The 21,741-nt window shown below is 39.5% G+C and overlaps 1 protein-coding gene across 2 annotated transcripts; it reads left to right on the forward strand.

Annotated features, from left to right (window-relative positions):
• The first annotated feature begins 559 nt into the window (after positions 1 to 559).
• Positions 560 to 20,881, forward strand: LOC122562225 (coiled-coil domain-containing protein 137). 2 transcript variants are annotated; one of them, XM_043714938.2, is made up of 6 exons: positions 560 to 708; positions 4,340 to 4,467; positions 5,950 to 6,184; positions 7,195 to 7,277; positions 18,121 to 18,200; positions 20,071 to 20,881. In XM_043714938.2, the coding sequence occupies exons 1-6, from the start codon at positions 599 to 601 to the stop codon at positions 20,305 to 20,307; spliced, it is 873 nt and encodes a 290-aa protein (XP_043570873.1). In that variant the 5' UTR covers positions 560 to 598; the 3' UTR covers positions 20,308 to 20,881. The 2 variants fall into 2 exon arrangements, with proteins under 2 accessions (XP_043570873.1, XP_043570875.1); XM_043714940.2 differs by lacking the exon at positions 560 to 708 and adding an exon at positions 1,484 to 3,323.
• Positions 20,882 to 21,741: the final 860 nt, after the last annotated feature.

Consider the following 21,741-nt stretch of genomic DNA (forward strand, 5'->3'; position numbering starts at 1 on the left):
GAACTGTTTTAATACCTTTTGGATGTAATTATAGTTTTTTTTATGCATAAAGTATATTTTTGCAAAAAGAACCTATGTCGTCTCACTTTATAGCTGAATCACTCCAACCTAGGAAATGTCATTGACAATTTTAATGAATTGGAAACAAAAAAAATGAACATCCTAGTGTGCCTCCCTCCTATCGAAGTGAGGTGACCAGAACTGCCCAAGGTATATATTCCCACGACAACGTAATGCAGAATAGAGAGTGAAGGTCAAACACGGAAACAACACTCACTGCACCCGGCACCTTCCAGCGGGAGCACAACCGGCAGAGTGCAATCATGGACCCAGTCCGACAGACCAGCTACAACCACCACCGGTCCGAGTGAACACACGGAGCAGCTGCAGGCCCAACCTCAGGCTTGGGCCTAGCAACCCGCTGCCTAGTAACGGAATCCCGCCCATCCGCATGTGATTGACAGCCGTCCTCGCCCAATCCGCTCGCCACGTCGCGCGGGGGGGTGGGAACGCGGCCGAGGGCCGGCCAATCGGAAAGCAGGTGAAAGGTCGCGCTCTAGGCCTCAGCACGTGAGTGTGAGGAGGGAGCTGCTCAGCGATGGGGAAGCGTCCGGAAGGGAAAAGGAAAAAGAAAAATGTCGGTCGCAGAGATTCAGACCACGGGAAGGAGCAGCGGGATAGATCCGGGAAGAGGAACAGAAGGATGGGGTGGGTGAGGGACGAGGCCCTGGTTCATGGGAGAGACACAGACACGCATTGCCCGTCTTCAATGACTCCTCGGCCGGGCGCATTCAGTTCCACTGGTGTCCTAACCCCTCAGACCAAATGACAAATTATCTGCTTGCTTAACACATTGCTGCGCACAGCATTAAAAAGATATCACACTCGCGGTGTGGTAATGTTCAAGGCTCTTGGCCTAAAGGTGGAAAGAGGGATGAGTGTAGATTTCGTGGTATTTTGGCAGTAGAGATTCAATGGGCATTTTCCATATTCTGTGCATATTGGGATCTTGCTCTTTATAAATGGGCTCTCACGTTTTCTATATTACAGCAATGAGTCTACCACTTTGACTGTAAAATGTTTTAGGGATGTCCTGAATTCATAGATATGATTATGAGACTTAAACAAAATTTATAATGTTCTCCATTGCGATTTCAAGTCAGTTAACTCTACTAAACTTACCCTGGTATCTTAACCCACTCGGTTATTGGTCAGGGAGGTGGGGGTGTTGTCACGGTTTAATTTGTTAAGGTTGAAAGTTGGACGCTCAGTCCTTTACAGGTCTCTGAAGGTAGAGGTTTTAAGTGTACCATATGTATTAGTATTTAAAGTATGGGAGATAAAATTTAATTGAGCCTCTGTTTTGCAGTTGCACATATGATATGAAGTCAAGGTTGTGCTACTTGAGATGAAACAGAATGTACATTAAACTTGTAGTTATGGGTATGTGTTTTATTGATTAATAAAAATGTGATACATATGAAACAACAGATAGGGTTAGCTCAGTTAGCTGGAAACTTGGTTTATGAAACAGTATGACACTGACTGCATGGTTTGAATCCATGTTATGATGAAGGACTTCCCTTCACACATTTGGGGCACTATGTTCAGTTCTGGTTGCTCTGCTATAGGAAAGATGTCATTAAACTGGAAAGGGTGCAAAAAAAATGTACTCTGATCTTACCAAGGTTTGAGTTATAAGGAGAAGCTGGAAAGGCTTTTTTCCCTAGCTGAGAGGTGACTTTTATAGAGGTTTATAAAGTCATGAGGGGCATAGATAAGATGAATAGCCGAGGTATTTTCCCCCAGGATAAAGAAATGCAAAACTAGACAGCATAGGCTTAAGGTGAGAGAGGAAAAGTTTAAGACGGTCCAAAAGGGCAGGTTTGTTTTCGCACACCTGGTGCTGTGTATATAGAACATGCTACCAGAAGAAGTGGTCAAAGTGGGTATAATTACAACATTTAAAAGACATTTAGGCAGGTACATGGATAGAAAAGGTTTAGAGCAATATTGGCCAAACACAGGCAAATTGGATGAGTTCATTTTAGGAAACCTGGTCAGCATGGATGAGTTGGGGCAACGGATTTGTTTCTGTGCTGTATGACTTTATGACTCTATCTCCCCGTAACCTGGGCGATAGTGAGGTTAATCCACTGTCAGGCTTGTTTTTCTAATAAGAAAGCACACCCACAATCTGATAAAACCTATGTCAACTTTATTTATTCACGAAACCTCTCATAATGCCAAATGCCATACTTAAATTATATTTTTAGCTTTTCTTGTGAGCATTTTTAAGTTAAAACATAATGTTCAATAATCCAAGTATTGCCAGAAGTCTATTTCTGTAAATAAGTTGTCTTCTGTTTACTTTTTGTATTAGCTTTAGATGATAAACTTGTATGCCGCCTGATGAAATGAACTAAGATAAATTTTCTTCTCAACGACTATTTACATGCAGAGAGAATACTTTATCTACACCGAGCTGCACTTGAACTGTTCTGCAAAGCTTTAATTCAACAGGGGATTTTACATCTGTTTTCCTTTTTATCTTAAGTGGGAATGGCTAGGTTGTTAACATAATTGAATGTAGAGTCCAGTAATCAATCAATTCTAAGCTCCATGAAGTCCTGTCCCTCAAATCAAGTAACAACTATTAGAGGCTTTTAATACCTTGGTACAGGTTTTTTAATAGACACAATTTGTAATATACAGCAGTAATATTATTAAGTTCTTGTGATTGTCCAGCATATGTTGTGTTTATTTCATGTGGGGTTTGGAGGCGGGTCACAGATTTAAGTTGTGAACAGAACTTGGAGGACAAAGAACGTGAGAAGAGAGAAACATTTAACAATTCTGAATGACTCAGTTTAGGCAGTATTGAAAAGGAACAAGAGTCGGTCATTCAGCCCACTGAACCTGTTCTGCCATGTAATATGGTCATGACTGATCAAACACTTTTAAATTTTACAGATTCAAACCCTCTCAGTAAAAACAATTCTCATCTTGGTTGAAAGTGACATCCTTTTTTTCTTAAATTATGCCTTCTGGTTCTAGACTGTTTAACCAAGTGAAGCATCTGCATCTACCCTGTCTATTCCTTGAGTTTTTTGAGAATGCCTTTCATTCTTCAAAATTCTTGAGAATAGAGGCCCCTTTTCATAAGACATTCCTGCCATCACAACAAGAAATCTGGTGAACCTTCATTGCTGTCCCTCTATGATAAAGAATCCTTTGAGGTGCATACCGAAACTGCACATTATTCTATAGGTACAGTCTAACGAAGCTCCTTTACAATTGAAGCAGATGTCCTGCAACAAAAGGTAACATTCCATGAGCCTTAATAGCTTGTTGCACATGTATGTTAATCTTCAATGACTTATTAACAAGGACATTTAGGTCCTTTTGTCCATTTACAGTTTCTAACCTCTTACCATTTGACAAATACTCTGCACATCTGTTTCTCCTACTGAAGCAGATAACCTCCCACTTTTCCACATTATATTCTTTCTGTTATGTTCTTGCCCATTCACTAAGCTTATCCAAATTCTCAAACCGCTGTACATCTTCCTCGCTACACACATGTTGACTTGGCATTGTATCATCTGTAAAACTGGAAATATTACATTTGGTCCACACCTCTAAATCATTGATATAAATTGTGATCAGGTGAGGTCTTGCAGTACCCCACTAATCACCGTCTGCCAAAGTGAGGATGACCCATTTATTTCTACTATTTTCTGCATATTAGCCAATCCTTAATCAGTGCCAGTACCTTATCTCCTATGCTGCATGTTTTAATTTTGCTAACCAACATCCTGTGGGGACCTTATCAAAGGCCTTCTAAAAATCCAAGTAAATGACATCCATTGACTCCCCTTCATCAAAGTAAGTAACAAGTAATATTGTGAGCAACATCCTTCAAAAACTGAAACAAGTTTGTCAAACATGTTTGTAGATCCATGCTGACTCTGCCCAATGAGATAATTATCTAAGTGCCCATTTATCACATCCTTTAAGATATATCGAGCATATTTTCCTTATTATTAATCTAAGGCTAGCAGGTCTGTAGTTCCCTGTTTTTTCACCAGCTCCTTTCTTAAACAATTTGTGGATAAATACTGAGTGTGAAGCAAAATAATGCATAATAAAATGTGGAGTTTAATGTATCAGTGTTTTATCATTGTAGTTTTTAGAGTGAACATTTGAAAATGGGTAGAAAGTTAATTTCAGGATACTTTTGTGTTTTACAGTCCTAATATGTGGTAATTTATTTAATTATGTAAGATTTAGACAATCTTAAAGATTATTTGACAATACTGCACTTATAACTTCACAGTGAACTGAAGAAAAATGACATGAAGCCCAAAAATATTGATGAACAGGAAATTCCATACAAAGTCCGTGAGATAATGAGGTCTCAGGAGAAAATGAAGAAACAGCTGAATAAGCAGAAGAGAAAGACTGGTAAAGTAGTCAGCCTGACATTGTTTCTTTAGAAGTTAACTGCTCATCTGACAATAGTTGCCCTAAAACTGGATTACAGTGTTATTATAGAACCTGTTCAGACTTGATGCAATGCATTCTTATTCAGGCAATGTCCAGGCAGATAGGACAAATCCCATTCATCGAACTTAAAGTAAGAAGATATTGCTGTTGTGTCAGGACAAATCTCACAGGCTACTAGATTTGTGCTGGTTTCTTTTATCCCTTCAAAGGGTGGAGTGACACAAGCAGTCAGTGGTCAGTTTGAGGTAAAACTATGTCCAGAAAAGACAACGTTTTGAAGTAAAAAACTAAGCAAAGTTTAGAAGTGGGGAGAGAAGCCTTTATAGTCCAGCTGGATTTGAACTATTTGGGAGTGCTGCTGAAGCAGTTTATTCTATACATTTTTGATCAATTTTTAAAAATGCAATATATTTCATTTAACTAGGAAATAAAGTAACTTAGTCAAAGACCTCGGTTCATTCAATCAATGTGAATAAAGTTATTTGTACTTGTACTCGATTTATTTCTGTTGCGAGTGGAAATACAGCTTGATTGTATTTTGGTTAAAACAAAATCATTTATGTTTATTTTATTATCTCAGAAAATATCCAGGACTAAAATATGAAAAGCATGGAAGCCATTTTCTGATTTATGTTATCCTCCTGCTTCTGAGCTCCCTAAGCATAGCTGATTCAACATTTGGTGGCAATGATAGCTGTTTATAACATACAAATCAGAACAAATGCTTACATTATATATAATTGATAAATTTGCAAGAGGGAGCAAAACAAATTCTGTACATAATATTTTACTTGTTAAAGTGAACCATAAGACACTATAACAGGGTTAACATTGAAGTTCTAAATTTTTCTTTTGACTTCATATTGTGATGCACCTATGGAATCAACAGCTTAGCTGTTTAAAGACTGCAAATTATATTTAGTTATAGTTATTTAACTATAGATGCGCATTTTGGCCTTTGGAAGTTTTCTATGCATAAGATTTTTCTTTTGTCCTAGCTTTTGCCCATATACTTTGAGTTCCAGCAACCCGATGCTTCCTTGCTCAAGCTATCATTCTTCACAGGTGAGCTGTACAGAAAGTCTCCTCAAGTTCTCAGCACCTTCATCTAGGAGATGATATGAAATTGAATGCGGCTGCATTAAGTTTAGGTGGGCTGGCATTGTCCTTGCCTTTTTTTTAAGCATGGCGGATATTACAGCCATGTTTCAAGTGCTTTGTGAGCATATGAGTAAGAATCTTCTCTGGGAAGTCTGCCTAAAAGTATTTTACCAAGAGTTGTCATTTAGTTACTGTTGCATTTTCACGGCCACATCCTAGGTCTCTTTCTGCGTTGGCCAAAGTGACCTATTCTTATGGAGAAAACGCAAACAACTTTCAAATTGGATTATTTTATGAATGTAAAGATAACAGTAAATTAATTTTTGTTTCAATATGAAGAAAAGCCAAAGAGAAAACCTACATCAATGGCTAAAGATCTCCATGGAGACATACCAGTTCCAAAGTTTAAGAGGCGCAAACGAGAATCCGAGAGAGCCTATATTCAGCGCATGGAGGAGGAAACTCAACATGTGATGTTTATGACCAAAAATCAACTGGCTCGTTGTCCTGAGTTAGAGACCGAGAAGGAAGAACAGACAAGCGGTGTGAAATCAAAGTCTGAGAAAAAGAAAGAGTATGTTCCATTATCTGTGTATTTATGGTACTATATCTAATGGGGAACCTGACATTGTTGATAACTGCAATTACAATATTTTTCCCTTTGCTGAATATATAGCAGGGTGGAAAGGAAGGTGAATCTAATAAGGTCACTATATATAATACGCACACAGCTGGACTATACCTCTGTATTGTTTGCCCATTGATCACAGCTTTTAACACAAAAAGATAATCTGTTTACTTTGGAGAAGCAACCTGTTTATTCATATGTATTTGGTAATGCTTCCTTTATTCAATCCTTTTTATTAAGTAAGCTTAAACACCCAGATACGTATAAAGTGTTCTGCACCTTATCAACAGATGACAGATTCATAACATCTAATTACAAACCAACCTCAAAAACAATGCTGAAGCATTCATCACAGACAATATTATCCAAATATTAATGGACAGAAGCTGATCTTGTTCTTCTTCCCACCTTGAGCTGGTGGACTGTTCCAGAGAACTTCAATAACCAGCCCAGTAGCCAGTTTTTTTAGCATCAAGATACTTATCCATGTTACCTGTTTAATAACTGGGATTTCCTCTGCTGTACGCAAGCCCCATCAGAATGAAAAAAAACTGCAGATAAGCTGCAGGATTTTCTTTCGGTACAAATGTTGAATACTTATTGATATTGCTCATCTTTAAGAATTACAGCTGACATTTCATTCATCTGCACTGGCTTAACATTCAAGTCCGGTGAGTGAAAGAACCACATGATTAACCCTCTGCATTCATCATGACATCTGTCCTCATCATTTTTGCAGGATAACTATATAGACATTCGATCTGTGGTAGTCTTGCTGAATGAGCACCAAGCCAGAACACATGATTGCCTTTTTTTTTGAAGAAAACTAGTGAGTGTGGTAACAGAAGATATTTATGGAACCAACATTGTGTGAAACAAGTGATTAAGATGTTTTAAAATCCTTTTAGTTTGGGAAGTTATACATTTGTTAGTTAATTTTGGTTTGTATCAAATAGGTCTGACAAGAAACGGTTGGCAAAGTTTATTAAAAAGAGAGCTGAAAGAAAAATGATGAAATTGGAGAAAGAAATATTTACAGGTAAGTGACGAACAAGAAATCTGATAGCATGGTGTCTCGCTGTTCTGCATTCTAGCAGAATATTGCTTATTAAAATTCTTCCTTTTAATGCTGTCTATCTACTGCCTGAGGTGATTAAAAAGAAATGTATCTGCTTCAATCCCAAGAAGGGTAAGCATAGGTCAGATATTGCACAAAGTTAAGATCTCACATTGTTGGAAAAACCTTATGGAGTTAACATCACTATTACAGTGAGTGTCAGTGAGAGGAGTGGACAAGGTGAGGACCGTGATAGACAGCATTACTGAGGAATGGGTAAGTTGAGGTTCATAACCTGGGACAGTCAGCGTCACTGAGTGGAGTGGGCAAGTTGAGGAGCTTCACAGGCAGACAGTCTGGCAGTGAACTTCAGTGGGGCCTGGAAACACAGAAGATAGGATCAGTAGTAGACAATTCAATCCCTCCAGCCTGCTTCACCATTCTTTATGATCATGGCTGATTATTGAGCTCAATATGCTAATCCTGCTGTCCGCCAATATCCCTTGACCCCCTTCAGCCGCGCCTTCTCCTTGAAAGCACAATGTTTTGGCCTCGACCAATTTCTGTGGTAGTGAATTCTACAGGCTCTCCACTGTCTGGGTGAAGAAATTTCTCATCTCAGTCCTAAAAGGTTTAATCTTTAAATGATGATCCCTGATTCTAGACTCCCACACTATCAGGAACATCCTTCCTCATCTAAGTTGTCTAGTTCTGTTTGAATTTTATAGGTTTCTATGAGATGCCCCTTCATATAAACTCCAGTGAATACAATCATGACTGACTCAATCTTTATTCATATGTCAGTCCTGCCATCCCAAGGATCATTTTCAGTGCCTGTTTGGTCCTCTGTTTTCAACCAGATCTTGATCCATTCTAATGTATCATGCATAAGTGAATAGACAACAGAGTAGCAGATGGAGTGTAATATGTCAGAGTGTAAGTTTATTCAATTTCTTTTTAAGAATGGAAAAGCAGTTTTTTTTTAAAAAGACATAAAATCTCTAAATGTTAATGTTCAGAAGGGCTTGAGCGTACTTATGTTCGGAACCCAGAAAGCTAACATGTAGGTTGTTCTGGACCAAGCCAGACCCTAACTTTGCTAGTTGTTTTAAGGAGGTGTAGAGTGGATGTTCCAGGAGTGATGCAGCTAGCCCAAATACTTTGTTTTAAGCAAAACAGAACTTATTTACAAGATTACTGACTGAAACACAAACAAAAGAGAACAGAATGTAGAATAATGTAACCTATTTGAAAATCCAACAGATTATCCAAATTTAGTGATGTGTTCCCAATACTTGCAACAATCCCCATAAACACTCCTTGGTGAGATGTCAGAGAGATTCAGCATGGAACACCTTCCATGTAGCTGTTTCTTGGACCAACAGCCTCAAAACTGACTGACTGCTTTCAGCGAACAGCCAGATTGCTCAAACCAAACCAGAGAAAAGCTGAGCTGGTAGAACTGGTCACTCCTGTTTTATTGTACAAGTGGATTTTTTTTAAAAAAAAAGCTTGAAAGCATTCTCAAGTAGTTACACCTAGACTTCTCAGAATCGCTGCTTTTGAGACCTCTAACAAAGAAAGCCAAGGACAGCATAACCTTGTTAAAGGAGCAACATTGTCACAAGATACAGCAAGCAATTAGAAATGCAAATAGCATGTTGCCCTTTATTACAAGGGGATTTGAAGTATAAGAATAAAGAAATCTTGCTGCTATGATGTGGAGCTTTGGTGCGACCACATCTGGCATACTTCTGCAATTTTAGTATTTAGATATCAACAAGTCTGGAATCTTCGAACCAATATTGTGTCACATTTTAGTTTAATACATTTCTATTGGCTTGCAGCAGCTGTTTTTGCTCTTCATTGATAGTGTAGCGATTGTAATGAGGTCAGCCAGCTGGACTTTAGAATGAGTGTTCCCTGATTCGGGCTGTTAACACAGGTCAATCAGGGAGCCCTGGCTGACAGATGAAAAACAGATGAGTGTCAGAGGTTCTGTTCATTCAGAGTTACTTCTAAGAGAGCCGAACCTGTTTCGAGTCCTATGCACGTGTAAGTAAGGGATGACTTGGTGATGGGATACTGACCTCTCTGGAGCTCTTTTAGTGGCAACAAGAAAAAAAGTCATAAAGAAATTCTCTTGCGGCAGTCGCCTTTGAGTTGGGATAAGCATTTCTGACATTAGTACAGTAGCTCAGTGCTTAGTACTGCTGCCTCACAGAGCCAGGGACCCGGGTTCAGTTCCTGCATCGGGTGACTGTCTGTGTGGAGTTTGCACATTCTCCCCGTGTCCGCGTGGGTTTCCTCGTGCTCCGGTTTCCTCCCACAATTCAAAGATGTACAGGTTTGGTGAATTGGCTATGATAAATTGCCCATAGTGTTAAGTGCATTTGTTAGGGGGTAGGGGAATGGGTCTGGGTGGGTTACTCTTTGGAGGGTTGGTGTGGACTTGTTGGGCCGAAGGGCCTGTTTCCATACTGCGGGTAATCTAATCTAATCATGCAACTATTTGGGAAGCTTTTACTCATTCGATCCTGCTGAGCCAGTATACTGAAATAATGCATTATTTTCTCCAGACAAGTGACATTGGGCTAGATGAAAAGCAACGAGTAATTCTCCTGACAGCTTGTGGACCTGCAGTTTTTTTGATTATTATGAGCCTAATGTTTCATGAGGTACCAGGTTCTAAAACCTTTCAAGAGTTGATGGGTTTAGTTATCAAATATTACGACGCAAACCGCCTCTAATTCTGAGATGCTCTTGGTTTTAATGAGCAGCTTAAAAACCAGGGGAATCTGCATTGGAATTTTTGAGGTTAAGACAACAGGCAGAGGCATGTGACTTTGGTTTAACCCACAATAAGACACTGAGAGACCGTTTGGTATGTGGGATTAATGATGTAACTGTGCAATAGCGCCTACTGGCTGAAGCCCAACTGGACTTCAAACAGGCAGTACAACTGGCTTTGTCATTAGTAAATGCAGCAAGTGGAGTATATTAATAGGAAATATACAGAAGCTTTGGAGAAGGTGCAAAGAAGGTTTACCAGGATGCTGCCTGGACTGGAGGGCTTGCCATATGAAGAAAGGTTGAATAAGCTCGGACTTTTCTCTCTGGAGAGAAGGAGGAAGAGAGGAAACCTGATCGAGGTGTACAAAATAATGAGAGGAATAGATAGAGTCAATAGCCAGAGTCTTTTCCCCAGGGCAGGATTGACTGGTACAAGAAGTCATAGTTTGAAGATATTAGGAGGAAGGTATAAAGGAGACAGAGGTAGGTTCTTTACGCAGAGAGTTGTGAATGCATGGAATGCATTGCCAGTTGAGGTGGTGAAAGCAAAGTCATTGGGGACATTTAAGTGACTGCTGGACATGCATATGGATAGCAGTGAGTTGAGGAGTGCATAGGTTAAGTTACTATATTTTACATTAGGATTAAATCTCGGCATAACATTGTGGGCCAAAGGGCCTGTTCTGTGCTGTACTTTTCTATGTTCTATGTTATAGGATATTCTGATAGAAGTGGACACACTTGCCAGGCTGACTGAGCTTGGGTGAATGAAGCCCAATTACATAGCCTCTCTCAGGACATATCCTCAATAGAGGGACTCTGCCAAAACAAAGCCCAGCTTTGGCCAAACAGTTAATATTTCCTTCAGGATTCGGGTCAGCAAGCTATTGTAGTTGCTGCTGGTATGAGGATTTGAGACAGCAAAAGAGTCCCTCTAGGATTGAATTGTTTAAAGAGAACTCATTGGGGAAGCGATAGTGGTATTATCACTGGACAGTTTTCTTCAATAAAAAATCTATTTTAAAAAAAAGGAAATTTTTAAAACTTTTTTTACGAACTTACAAAATAACACAAATATAACTACTAATATACAATTAAATATTAAATAAATAAATAACCAAAACACCACAAACCAAAAAAAGAGGAAAAAAAACTCAACTAAATACTAATCTAACCTACAAATAACCAAAGCATATAATAAAATATCTTGCATTACTCAAAAAAAGATAACATAGTAATTTAAATAATGAAGTACATGCTCCGAATGAATTAACATCAAGTCATAGTAAAACCCGTATTCATACGGGATTCCTCTCCCCGGGGACCCCCGGACCAGCCAGAACCACTACCACAACTAGATAAAAGCCCTTAACAATATGGCCGAAATATAGTTCAGGAAGGGCTGCCATATTTTATAGAATAATTCAGTTTTTTAGTGCACCATATTTGTAAGGAAGTCAAGGGGAATACATTCCATGGTTAATCTGTGCCAATTCGAAAGTCCTGGAGTGCCCTCAGCTACCCAATTTACTGCGATATTTTTCCTTGCACTAAAGGAGAGAATGGAAAATAATTTCCTTCCGTGCACATCCAGGGAGGGCAGGTTGAAAAGCCCAGGAGAAGAGATACTGAATCTACTCCAATTTCTGCTCCCAAGATTTCTCAGTTCATTTGCTACTCTGATCCAGTATTTGTGGATCTTATGACATGTCCATAAGCAGTGTGTGAGAGTCCTATTTTATGTTTAGGACACATTGGAGATGTTCCTGTCCTAAATTTTGCCAGTCATTCTGGTGCTATATGAGTCCTATGGAATATCTTTAATTGAATAGCTTGGGTTCTGTTACAAATAGAGATCTTTCTGGCATTTTCCCAGATGTCGTCCCACATTTCTGAAGGGATTTCCATACCCAATTCCTGATTCCATGTTTTAAACAATTGTTTCATGTCTTTCGAAACTTCGTTCTGTAATAAGTGATAAAGGGTGCTGACCGAGGGTGGACCCATTGGCCATAACACTCTTCTTTCCCTATCCAATTTATAAGAGCTATCTAATAATGTGGTTGTCTTCTGTATATAATCTCGAATTTGGACAAATCGAAAAAGGTCTCCATTAGGTAGTCCAAATTTCTGGTGCAGCTGTTCAAAAGACATCATAACCTCCCCATCGAACAGATCCCCTAAGCAAGAAATACCCCTGGACCTCCCAGGTTTTAAATGTAGCGTCTGTGTGCCCAGGTCAAAAATCCCATGCTCCCATTATAGGAGTATAAGGGGGGATTTTTTGTGAATTACCCTCGTATTGCCGCATTATTGTCCAAGCTTTAATTGTATTTAATACAATAGGGTTTTTACAATGGTCCATAATAACTTTCAGCTTATCTAAAGATAAGAGATTAATGAGGGGACACTTTGCTTGAGAAGCCTCAATGTCCAGCCAGGTTGATTGCAGGTCACACGAGACGCAGTCAGCTACATAGCTTAATAGAGAACTCAGCTGGTACTTCCTAAAGTCTGGAAAATCCAGTCCTCCCCTTGCTTGTGGAAGTTGCAGCTTCTTTAATTTACTAAGGGGCCGTCTATGATTCCAAATGAAAGAACCAAGCCAACCGTATAGTTTACACAATGCTGGCCTTGGCAAGATCACAGGGAGCATTCTCATAGGGTATAAGAGATGAGGCAAAATATTCATTTTAATTAGAGCTATTCTGCCTAACCAAGATATCGGGAGAACCCCCCAGCGTTGAAGGTCCTGCCTTATCCTCTCTAATAGGTGCACAATATTGGCTTTATATAGCTGACCAAATACTGGGGTGAGAAAAATACCTAAATATAAAAAACCCTCCAGAAATTATTGAAAGGGAAAGCAAGACCCGTCTGATAAATTGAATATACTAGCGAGATCACTGGACGGTTAATCCAGACACCCAGATAATGTTAAGACCATAAGACATAGGAGCGGAAGTAAGGCCATTCGGCCCATCGAGTCCACTCCGCCATTCAATCATGGCTGATGGGCATTTCAACTCCACTTACCCGCATTCTCCCCGTAGCCCTTAATTCCTTGTGACATCAAGAATTTATCAATCTCTGCCTTGAAGACATTTTCTGGCTTCGAATCCCAGCACTGCAGATGTTGGAATTTGAATTCAATAAATATCTGGAATTACGACTCTGGTGATGACCATGAATCCCATGTCGATTGTCGGAAAAACCATCTGGTTCACTAATGTCCCTTAGGGAAGGAAGCTGCCATTCTTATCTGGTCTGGCTTACATGTGACTCCAGACCCATAGCAATGTGATTGGGTTAACTGTCCCTTGGGCAATTTGAGATGGGGAATAAATGTTGGCCTAGCCAGCGATGCCCTCATCCTGTTAATGAATAAAGAAAATATCCTAGGAAGAGTGCACACTTCATCCACCTCCATCTGGCTTGCAACTAAATTGCTTGGCAACATCCAAATCCAGACTAATCAAAATAGACATCTGGTTAAATGGTCACCTGGTTCTAATGACAGTTGCTATCTGCAATGCTGTATCACTGATTGCAGAACCAGTGTTTAACAAAATTTGCTCTGGGCTTCAAGTTTGCATAAGAGCTTGGCTCGATTGAGAATCTACACTGGTGAGCCTTTACAGATTAACGATATAACTTTGATTCCAGTCTCATATGAGGGGCAGCTGGTTCAGTTACCGTACGGTATAGGGTTAGCATTGGCTCTCAGATGGCCCTATGGAGAGGAATGCCCAATAGAGTATGCTTCCCAGACTTCGGCTGATGCAGAGCACAAATATGCTCAGTTAGAGAAGGAAAGTTTGGTCATCTTTGGTGTGAGAAAGTTCCACCAATACCATTAGGACTTAAATTTATAATAGTAATGAAGATCTGGACCCCGGGGGAGGGATTGGTCTCTATTCCATGATCAGTCAATAAATACTCACAATCGGTCTGGTTCTTTAAGACTTCATTCTTTATTTCTTCATATGGCTGGGTACAAAGCATCCCGAAACACAGGTTGTGTACATCCGTGTTCCTCAGCAGCTGCACACATGGCTTAAAACAAAGACACTTTTATACTTAAAGGTACAGGATTTGATCACATAATACATTCAGACAATTACCAATTGATATACAATATTGCTTTATTTGACAGTTACTTGGTCCAATGATATTACCTGGAAACCAACTTTGTTTTTCAACACTCAGGCCATCTTTATCTCACTAACCAAACTTTTGCATCTGCATCCGAAGGTCCGTTAAGATGGTCAGTAATGTCTTATCTAGTTTAGTTATTTCTATGCTGTAGCAGGAGCATTGTCTGCTAATCTCTATTGAAGCAGACTGGTTAGTCAATTTTGCAGCTATAGCAAAATCGAAAGCCATTTTATACAGTTCTTGGCAGAATTGTCAATTTGCAGCCTAGAAGCCATTTTGTCATGTTGTTTGCATCGAGACACCATTTTATTGTCAACTAAGTTATTAAGAGCATCTGTTAAGCAGTTACCTCAGCCTGTATTCAGGTTTCAGATCCTCATTAACAGACCCTGCTGGAGGTGCTTTAGGACAGGGCCATACCACTCATAGCTTTTGGACAAATTCAATGCTGCGCTCTAGTTCTTAGTGTGTAAAATTAGAAGTTAGGAGTCAAAATTGCAAATGCGGGTGTATTGAGCTGCATCCTGATGGTAGATGCATCGCTGGAAGAGTTCATTCTGGTTTAAACTTTCTGATCACTGCTGACAATGTGGATGGAAAAAGATCCAATCCTAGCAAAATGAAAAGAGCTGGTTGTGATGGGGGAACCAAAAGGGCCATCACAACCAGCAATGGAACCTTTCTAGACCAGATTGCTGTAGAGAATGGCACTTGCTGCTAGATACAGGTGGTCAATCCTTTATCCAAAAGATGAAAAGCTCAGAAATCTGAAGTTTATTTTCCTGAAGTTTTTTTCTCATTAACAACATTGTTTAGCCTGCAATTAGTTAACACAACTCCACACCCACTCGACCCACGTTACTCAGATGTGACAGTGTCGGGACCCAGCACTGGCAGGTGTCAATTCTGTCTCAGTGCTCGTAGTAATCACAGGTGGGTCTGCTGTTTGGTAATGTTTTTTACTATGAAAATGCTATTTAATCCTTCATCCAAAAAATTCCGACAGACAGCTGGTTCTGTGTGTTTCGGATAAAGGGTTGTCTATTTGTACTGGCTGGACTCCACGAGGGTCATTCAGGGGTTTCCAAAATGAAGACATTGGTGAGAAGTTATGTCCAGTGGCCAGGATTGGATGCAGATTTAGCCACCTTGGTGGGCCAGTGCCCAGAATGCTGACATGGGCATAACTTTCCCCCAGCAGCCCCTCCACATTCGTGGGATTGGTCAGGTGAATCCTGGACTCGGTTACACATTGATTAGCCTGGTCTTTTCATGGGCTCTACATTCTTAGTCATTGTGAGCGTCCACTCAGTGTTTGGGCAGGCATAGAATTCATTTGTCAAATACAGGGACAATGATAGAAAAACTGCGAGCATCTTTTGCAGCACACTGGCTCCCAGAAATGTTGGTCACAGACAAGAGGCCATTGTTTACCAATAGGAAATTCAAGTGGATGGCAGAGTGGAATGGCATTCTGCATATGAAGAAAGCTCACTGGTGGAAAGACTTTGAAGGCAGTCTTAAAGAAACATCCTTTGGCTTCACTCTGATCCTATTTAATTATAGGACCATGTCTCATACAACTACAAGGATAGCTCCAACAGAATTGCTGATGGGGCAGCACGGTAGCACTGCTGCCTCACAGCGCCAGAGACCGGGTTGAATTCCCGTCTCAGGCGACACACTGTGTGGAGTTTGCACATTCTCCTGTGTCTGCGTGGATTTCCTCCCACAATCCAAAAATGTGCAGGTTAAGTGAATTGGCCATGCTAAATTGCCCGTAGTGTTAGGTGAAGGAGTAAATTTAGGGGAATGGGTCTGGGTGGGTTTTGCTTCGGCGGGTCGGTGTGGACTTGTTGGGCCGAAGGGCCTTTTTCCGCACTGTAAATAATCTATAAAAAATACTCTGCACTAGACTAAACCTGTTCCTCCTGGATCTAGAATCAGCATCAGGAATGCCAGGAACATCAGACTCTTTGAAGCAAGAGAAACCGTTTACTTCAAGGAGCTAAGTTTGGTGCTAAATCCGCAGAAATAACCCTGCATGGGTAAGCGGCATGGTCAATGCAAGGTCAGGTCCCATGATGTATAAATTTTGGGTAAATCAGATGGTCCTAAACAAGCACATGGACCACATGAAAGCTACAAATTCATGAACGGTGTAGGAACAAAACGTGCCCGGCTCCTCGACAGCCTTTCCAACTGTTCTTTGTTCCCTCTCTGCTTCTAACGTCAAATAAACTTTGCAGACTGAGATGGAGCAGCCTCGATGCCTTTACTGTTGAAGGAGAGGATGAATTTTGTCTTGAGGTGCTCCCGACACAAGAGTTGAGCTAGGGTCCAGGACATGGCGGCCATATCAGAGGCTGAATCAGAGGAACTAGACTTGAGTGTGATAACAACCCAGGAGAGGCTACAAGAGAAATAACAGGCCTCCGAGGGAGGGATGTAGTGATTGTAATGTGGTCAGCCAGGTGGGCCTCATTGAATGAGTTCCCTGATTGGGCCTGTTAATCTGGTCCAATTAGGGACCCCTAGCTGACAAATATAAACAGGAGTATCTCCTGTTTATATCAGTCAGCCAGGGCTCCCTGATTGGCCCAGATTAACAGCAAAAAGAAAAAAAAGATAAACAGGAGTGTCAGAGGTTCTGCACACACAACTAGCATCTAAGGAAGTTGGATTAGTGTCAAGTACTTTGCACATGTAAATAAAGGGTGACTTGGTGACAGGATACTGGCCTCTGGAGCTGTTTCAGGTAGCTTGTGCGCAACTATACCAGCTGTTTCTCCATTTATGTACCGAATGTTAAAACTTGCACCTTACTTAGAATGAAAATTGATCTGACTGTCCCATACCCATAACTTGGAGCTGTCTCTGGGAAGATTCCGAGAAGTCGCCTCTCCCTCTCCAACCAACACAGTTTTGCCTCAAATTAAAGGAGACTATCCTTTAAATGTTCACATTCAACAGGGTTGCCTTTTCTATCTTCCAATTCAAAGGGATGTTCGGGAATTCTTGAAGATTAAAATAATGTATTCCTGAACTCTGGCTCCCTCTTTCAAAACACAAGGCGCAGAAATTGTTTCCTTTAAACATATTAATTTCTCTAGTGCTGTTTTTTTACTAAATCTTTAAGGTTTTAATTTTTACTGAACCTTTGTTGCCCCATTTTTTTTCCGAAATGCTTTTGTTTCCAACCATAGAGATCTACAGACCATACAGTGCAACACAGATGTAACATTTTTGCAGCAAGTCATTCCATTTTTAGGGCAAATCTGCACCAAAGTACAGAAGTCAGTATTGTCGGCTCATTTTGTATTAAATCTGTTTCAAACTCCAATAAGAGGATTGAGAATGCAGCCTGTTGACAAGATAACTGCTGATGAAGTTTGCTCATCTGCTATTTTCTAAGTTCACATTCCTGATATTTGTTTTTGTGCTCTTCAGTTTTTAGTATGAGCACTAGGTGGAGCAGTTTACCTAAGTAAAGCTGCACCAACTGAAGATTTCAATGAGCAAGAACAGTCTCCTATGAACTCTGCTGCAGAGTTGTCTTAGTTTCAGAATGTACAGTATAGTAGAAATTCACCTGCTGGTTGTTTACCCAGCTTAACTGACAGGCTGAAGAAGAGTTGCACTAAGACTCAGTATTAAAATGTGTGTATTTTGTAACTACCTGAAACTAAAATTAAACATGAAGGTCTGTAGACTTGCAGTTTCGAGCCTAAATAAAGGGTCAGGTTTGTGGATCAAAATTTGCATGCACAAAATTTCAGATAGGCCATTAAGATGAATTGAGTTGATGTGTTTGAGTGAGAATCCACAGTAACATAAAAGTATTTTCTGAGAATGGGATTGATCTTGTTTGCAGATACTGTGAGATTTGGAGAAGTGGCCATGCAGCCCCCTACCCTCACGGCTAAACCTAGGAAAAGCCAAACCAATCATCAGGTAACAACTTCGTTTGTGTACTGTCAACTATGTCAAACTGAAATAATTAATTTGTGTCAAGAGCAACTGTTCAATTATAATTCCTGTTTGTGGTGTTTTGATGTTACCGTTTTTAACATAGGCCTTTTTTTAATTTGTAAAGTTGCAACAGTTTCAAGTATTTGGCACAATCTGTTATTTGTTAGCCACTTAATACTGTAGGATCATAATTGTTACAACAGAAGAGATAATTTGTCTAACCTTACTAACCTACTGTCATAGAGTTCATAGTTCATAGAATCCCTATAGTGTGAAGCAGGGCATTCGGCCTTTCGAGTCCACACCGACCCTGAGAAGAGCATCCGACCCAGACCTGTTCCCTACCTAATCTCTAGACCAGTTCAGTCAATTGTAGTTGCATGCCCTTTCTCTGGAGCCCTGCAGTGTTGTTTCCTTCTTTTTGGATGCTTGTTTAATTATTTTTTGAAAATCATGATTGAATCAGATTCCACTGCACACAAGCATGCATTGCAAATTCGAACCATAATGAAATTTAGTGGATTATAAAAGGGTAAACCACTTTTCTTGGGGCTAATGTAACTAGCTATGTTTGTTTGTGTGTAAAAAGGTTAGTTATTCAACGTTTAAGAATATGGTTTCCTTATCATGTTTGCTTATAAAACATCCTTTGAAGTAGGAAGAAGGACTACTAAACTTCTGGAACTTCTTTCCCCATCTGATTAGACCAAGGCTGATCTGTATCTTCATTCTATTTACATTCCTTTGATAATATTCTTTGCTATCCTTGCCCAATAAGTATCTTAAATGTTATTGACATGGTGGAAAAATAAGATTATCATATTAAAGTGTTATAAACATTAGAGATCATACCTTTTATGAGCAGGTGGAACAATTTGTTTGTTTAACCTAGAGTTACAGACATCCTCGTTATGACAGTTCTTCAACATAAAGATAAACTGTAGTGCATGTAGTGATTATATTATTAGCATCTAAACTAAAAACTCCCAAACAGAATCATTTTAGATTGAGGTCCAAAATAACAAGGGATTGTCCAAGTGCTAAGAGTATGCCATGAACTGGCAAGCAGTGAAGAGGAAATTGAACTTATGTTTTTAGACAGTTTGTGGAGCCATATTATAACTGTAGGAGATTTGAATTATCCAAGTTTAGACTTGGGATGGCGAAATTGTTGGAAGGAGGAGGAATTTTTTTGCACCGTGCTTATGACTTGTTTATCAGTTTGATTGCTTCCACTTCGAAGAAGGAAGCACCACTAGAACTGGAAGTAAATCAATTAACCAGGCCCAAGATAGGATCTTCATCAAGATTTGAAGAATTCTGAGGAAATATGAAATGAATATCAGTGGTTCTGACTATCGTTTTCCAAAATTCCTTGGTGAGAGACATGTTTAGGAAATCATAAAGTGATATTAGAAAAAAAATTGAATTCTATGCATAGGGTGGTTAAATTATGGATTTCTGTCATAGGTTGTTATGAAAGCAAATGCAAGAATTTCTTTTAAAAGGTTATTGTGGTTTGAAAGAGGAATATAAAGGAACACAGTGAATGAACAGTAGAGAGGGCTAGTGGAAAAGAACACAACTAATTTAATGCAACAAATGGCTTATTGCCATGATGCAATGTTTTATGATTTAATACTAAGTTCTTACCTTCAAATATACATTCAGTAGAGCTTTGTGATCAATAATGACAAAAATAAAACCAACTTTATGTACGTTTTTAAGTTACAAAATTTTATTATAGAATTTTGGATGTTGTAATGTGCACCTTTAGACTTAACGGTAATTTGGTCTAATGATCTATCAGCAGTGAAGGCTATGTACTAAATTCATTATTTGTTCTTTCTAGCCTGGCCAGAGACAGTTACTTCTGAAGTCTCTGATTCAGCAAAGCGAGTGTTCTTCAAGTCAGAAAGTGGAAGGTACCCAATACAGTAAACTACCCACCATGTCAATGGCCCGCCAAAGGATGATGTTAGAGGAGAGGGAGAGGATCATTAAAGCTTACAGAACACTGAAGAAGCAGAAACAGCAAATTCTGTCCCAGAATAAAGATAGCATGGAAAAGCTGAAAAACCCAAAATAGTCAATCTCAGGATGGACCAATTTGATGCACTGATTCAGGGGCTTGCTGGAACTGATGAGGACAGAATGTTCTGGAACTGTTGCTTAATAATTGATTTTTTTGAAAATTGTGTTAATATGTGCAGTAAAAGATCTAGACTATGGTCAACCTACTAATGAAGAGATCCATTTTGGAACCAAACATTTATACCCGGAATTTTTAAACATGCCTGCCCGCTGTAGGTAACTATGGAAATGTACAACTGCAATTGAGACCCTGCTAGTCTGTCTTAAATGATAACTATTCAAATATATTGGTATACTTGATGTGTCCCTGAGCTAACTGTTGTGGAGTGTTTCTGAATTATCTTCCTGTGCCCTTGTTTCTTATTTTTATTTTATTGGATCTGTTTATTTTGGTCTGATGAGGGTTGACCATTTGAAGGGATCAGGGCATTGCTGTCAATTTTTAGTTATAAGGATGCTTTTTTTAAAAAAATCCTTTTCATATTAAAAAGACACAAGTTTTGAAAAATGTCAATACCAAAGTTTTATATTATATAATCCATCCAAACATAAATGGCCTGTGCCCAGTATGGTCGTGTATGGTTCTATTCACTTCTTGCACCTCCATGCTCTTTACTGCTCTGATCAGCCAAGCATGCTTATTACTTGAGTTCAGTGGATTACTGGCTTGCAGAGTGGGCTGCTTGGCCATACACAACTTGCTTATCATCACTATTTTTACAAAAATGCAAGTCTTGCACACTTTAAGAATAGCCATGAGAGTGCTCTGTTTGGTCAGATGGTGCCTGTAACAGTTCCTCGTGAAACTTTGTAGTTGGGAGTACAAAGTTCTGTGATAAACCTGCTCGTAATCCCTCGGCAAGTTTGCATTCTGTGAGTGCGTAGGATCTGCTAAGTGAATGATTTATAGTTTGTTAAACAGTAACTACCAATAAATCAGATCTTCAATTGTGTGAAATCATGATTTGTATTTTGTAAAACAGAATACTTTCGAATGTCAATGGCCCTGACATTAAATTTTGACAGAGTTTGACTCCAGAGTTTGCAGATTTCTGTAGCACTACTGTACTGTGGTATTTAGTGACACGCGATTTTTAGTTCTAATATTTGTAGAAGATAATGAAAATTATTTTTAAGTCTGTTTAAAGAAATGACATTAATCCCTGTTTTAAAAAGTCTTTGATACCTTTAGTGTCATGTCAGTATTTCCATCCATAATCAGACAATTCTCCAGATGAACAGTAGGTTTTAGCCTGTACAGTGGCAGACAAACTATAGCCTGTTTAGCAGCTGTAAGTTTGATTAAATACACTGTCCGTGTGGAAGAGAATACTTTGTTTTTATATGCCGGCTCGATCTCATTTAGCTGAGAACCGAGTATTGAAATCTGGCATGGGTGACCTGGGCTGAATAGCCTTGTGTTGTGTAT

Source organism: Chiloscyllium plagiosum, unplaced genomic scaffold, assembly GCF_037043375.1.
Source record: "Chiloscyllium plagiosum isolate Xiang-an unplaced genomic scaffold, Cpla_swu_hap1 HiC_scaffold_25, whole genome shotgun sequence".
NCBI classification, from domain to species: domain Eukaryota; kingdom Metazoa; phylum Chordata; class Chondrichthyes; order Orectolobiformes; family Hemiscylliidae; genus Chiloscyllium; species Chiloscyllium plagiosum.

Bases quoted from the DNA above. Each gene is read 5' to 3' on its own strand.
- LOC122562225 (XM_043714938.2), top strand. From the start codon at position 599: ATGGGGAAGCGTCCGGAAGGGAAAAGGAAAAAGAAAAATGTCGGTCGC. The intron at 6,185-7,194 runs GTATGTTCCATT...TGTATCAAATAG, and splicing joins AAGTCTGAGAAAAAGAAAGA to GTCTGACAAGAAACGGTTGG. The intron at 18,201-20,070 runs GTAACAACTTCG...TGTTCTTTCTAG, and splicing joins AAAGCCAAACCAATCATCAG to CCTGGCCAGAGACAGTTACT.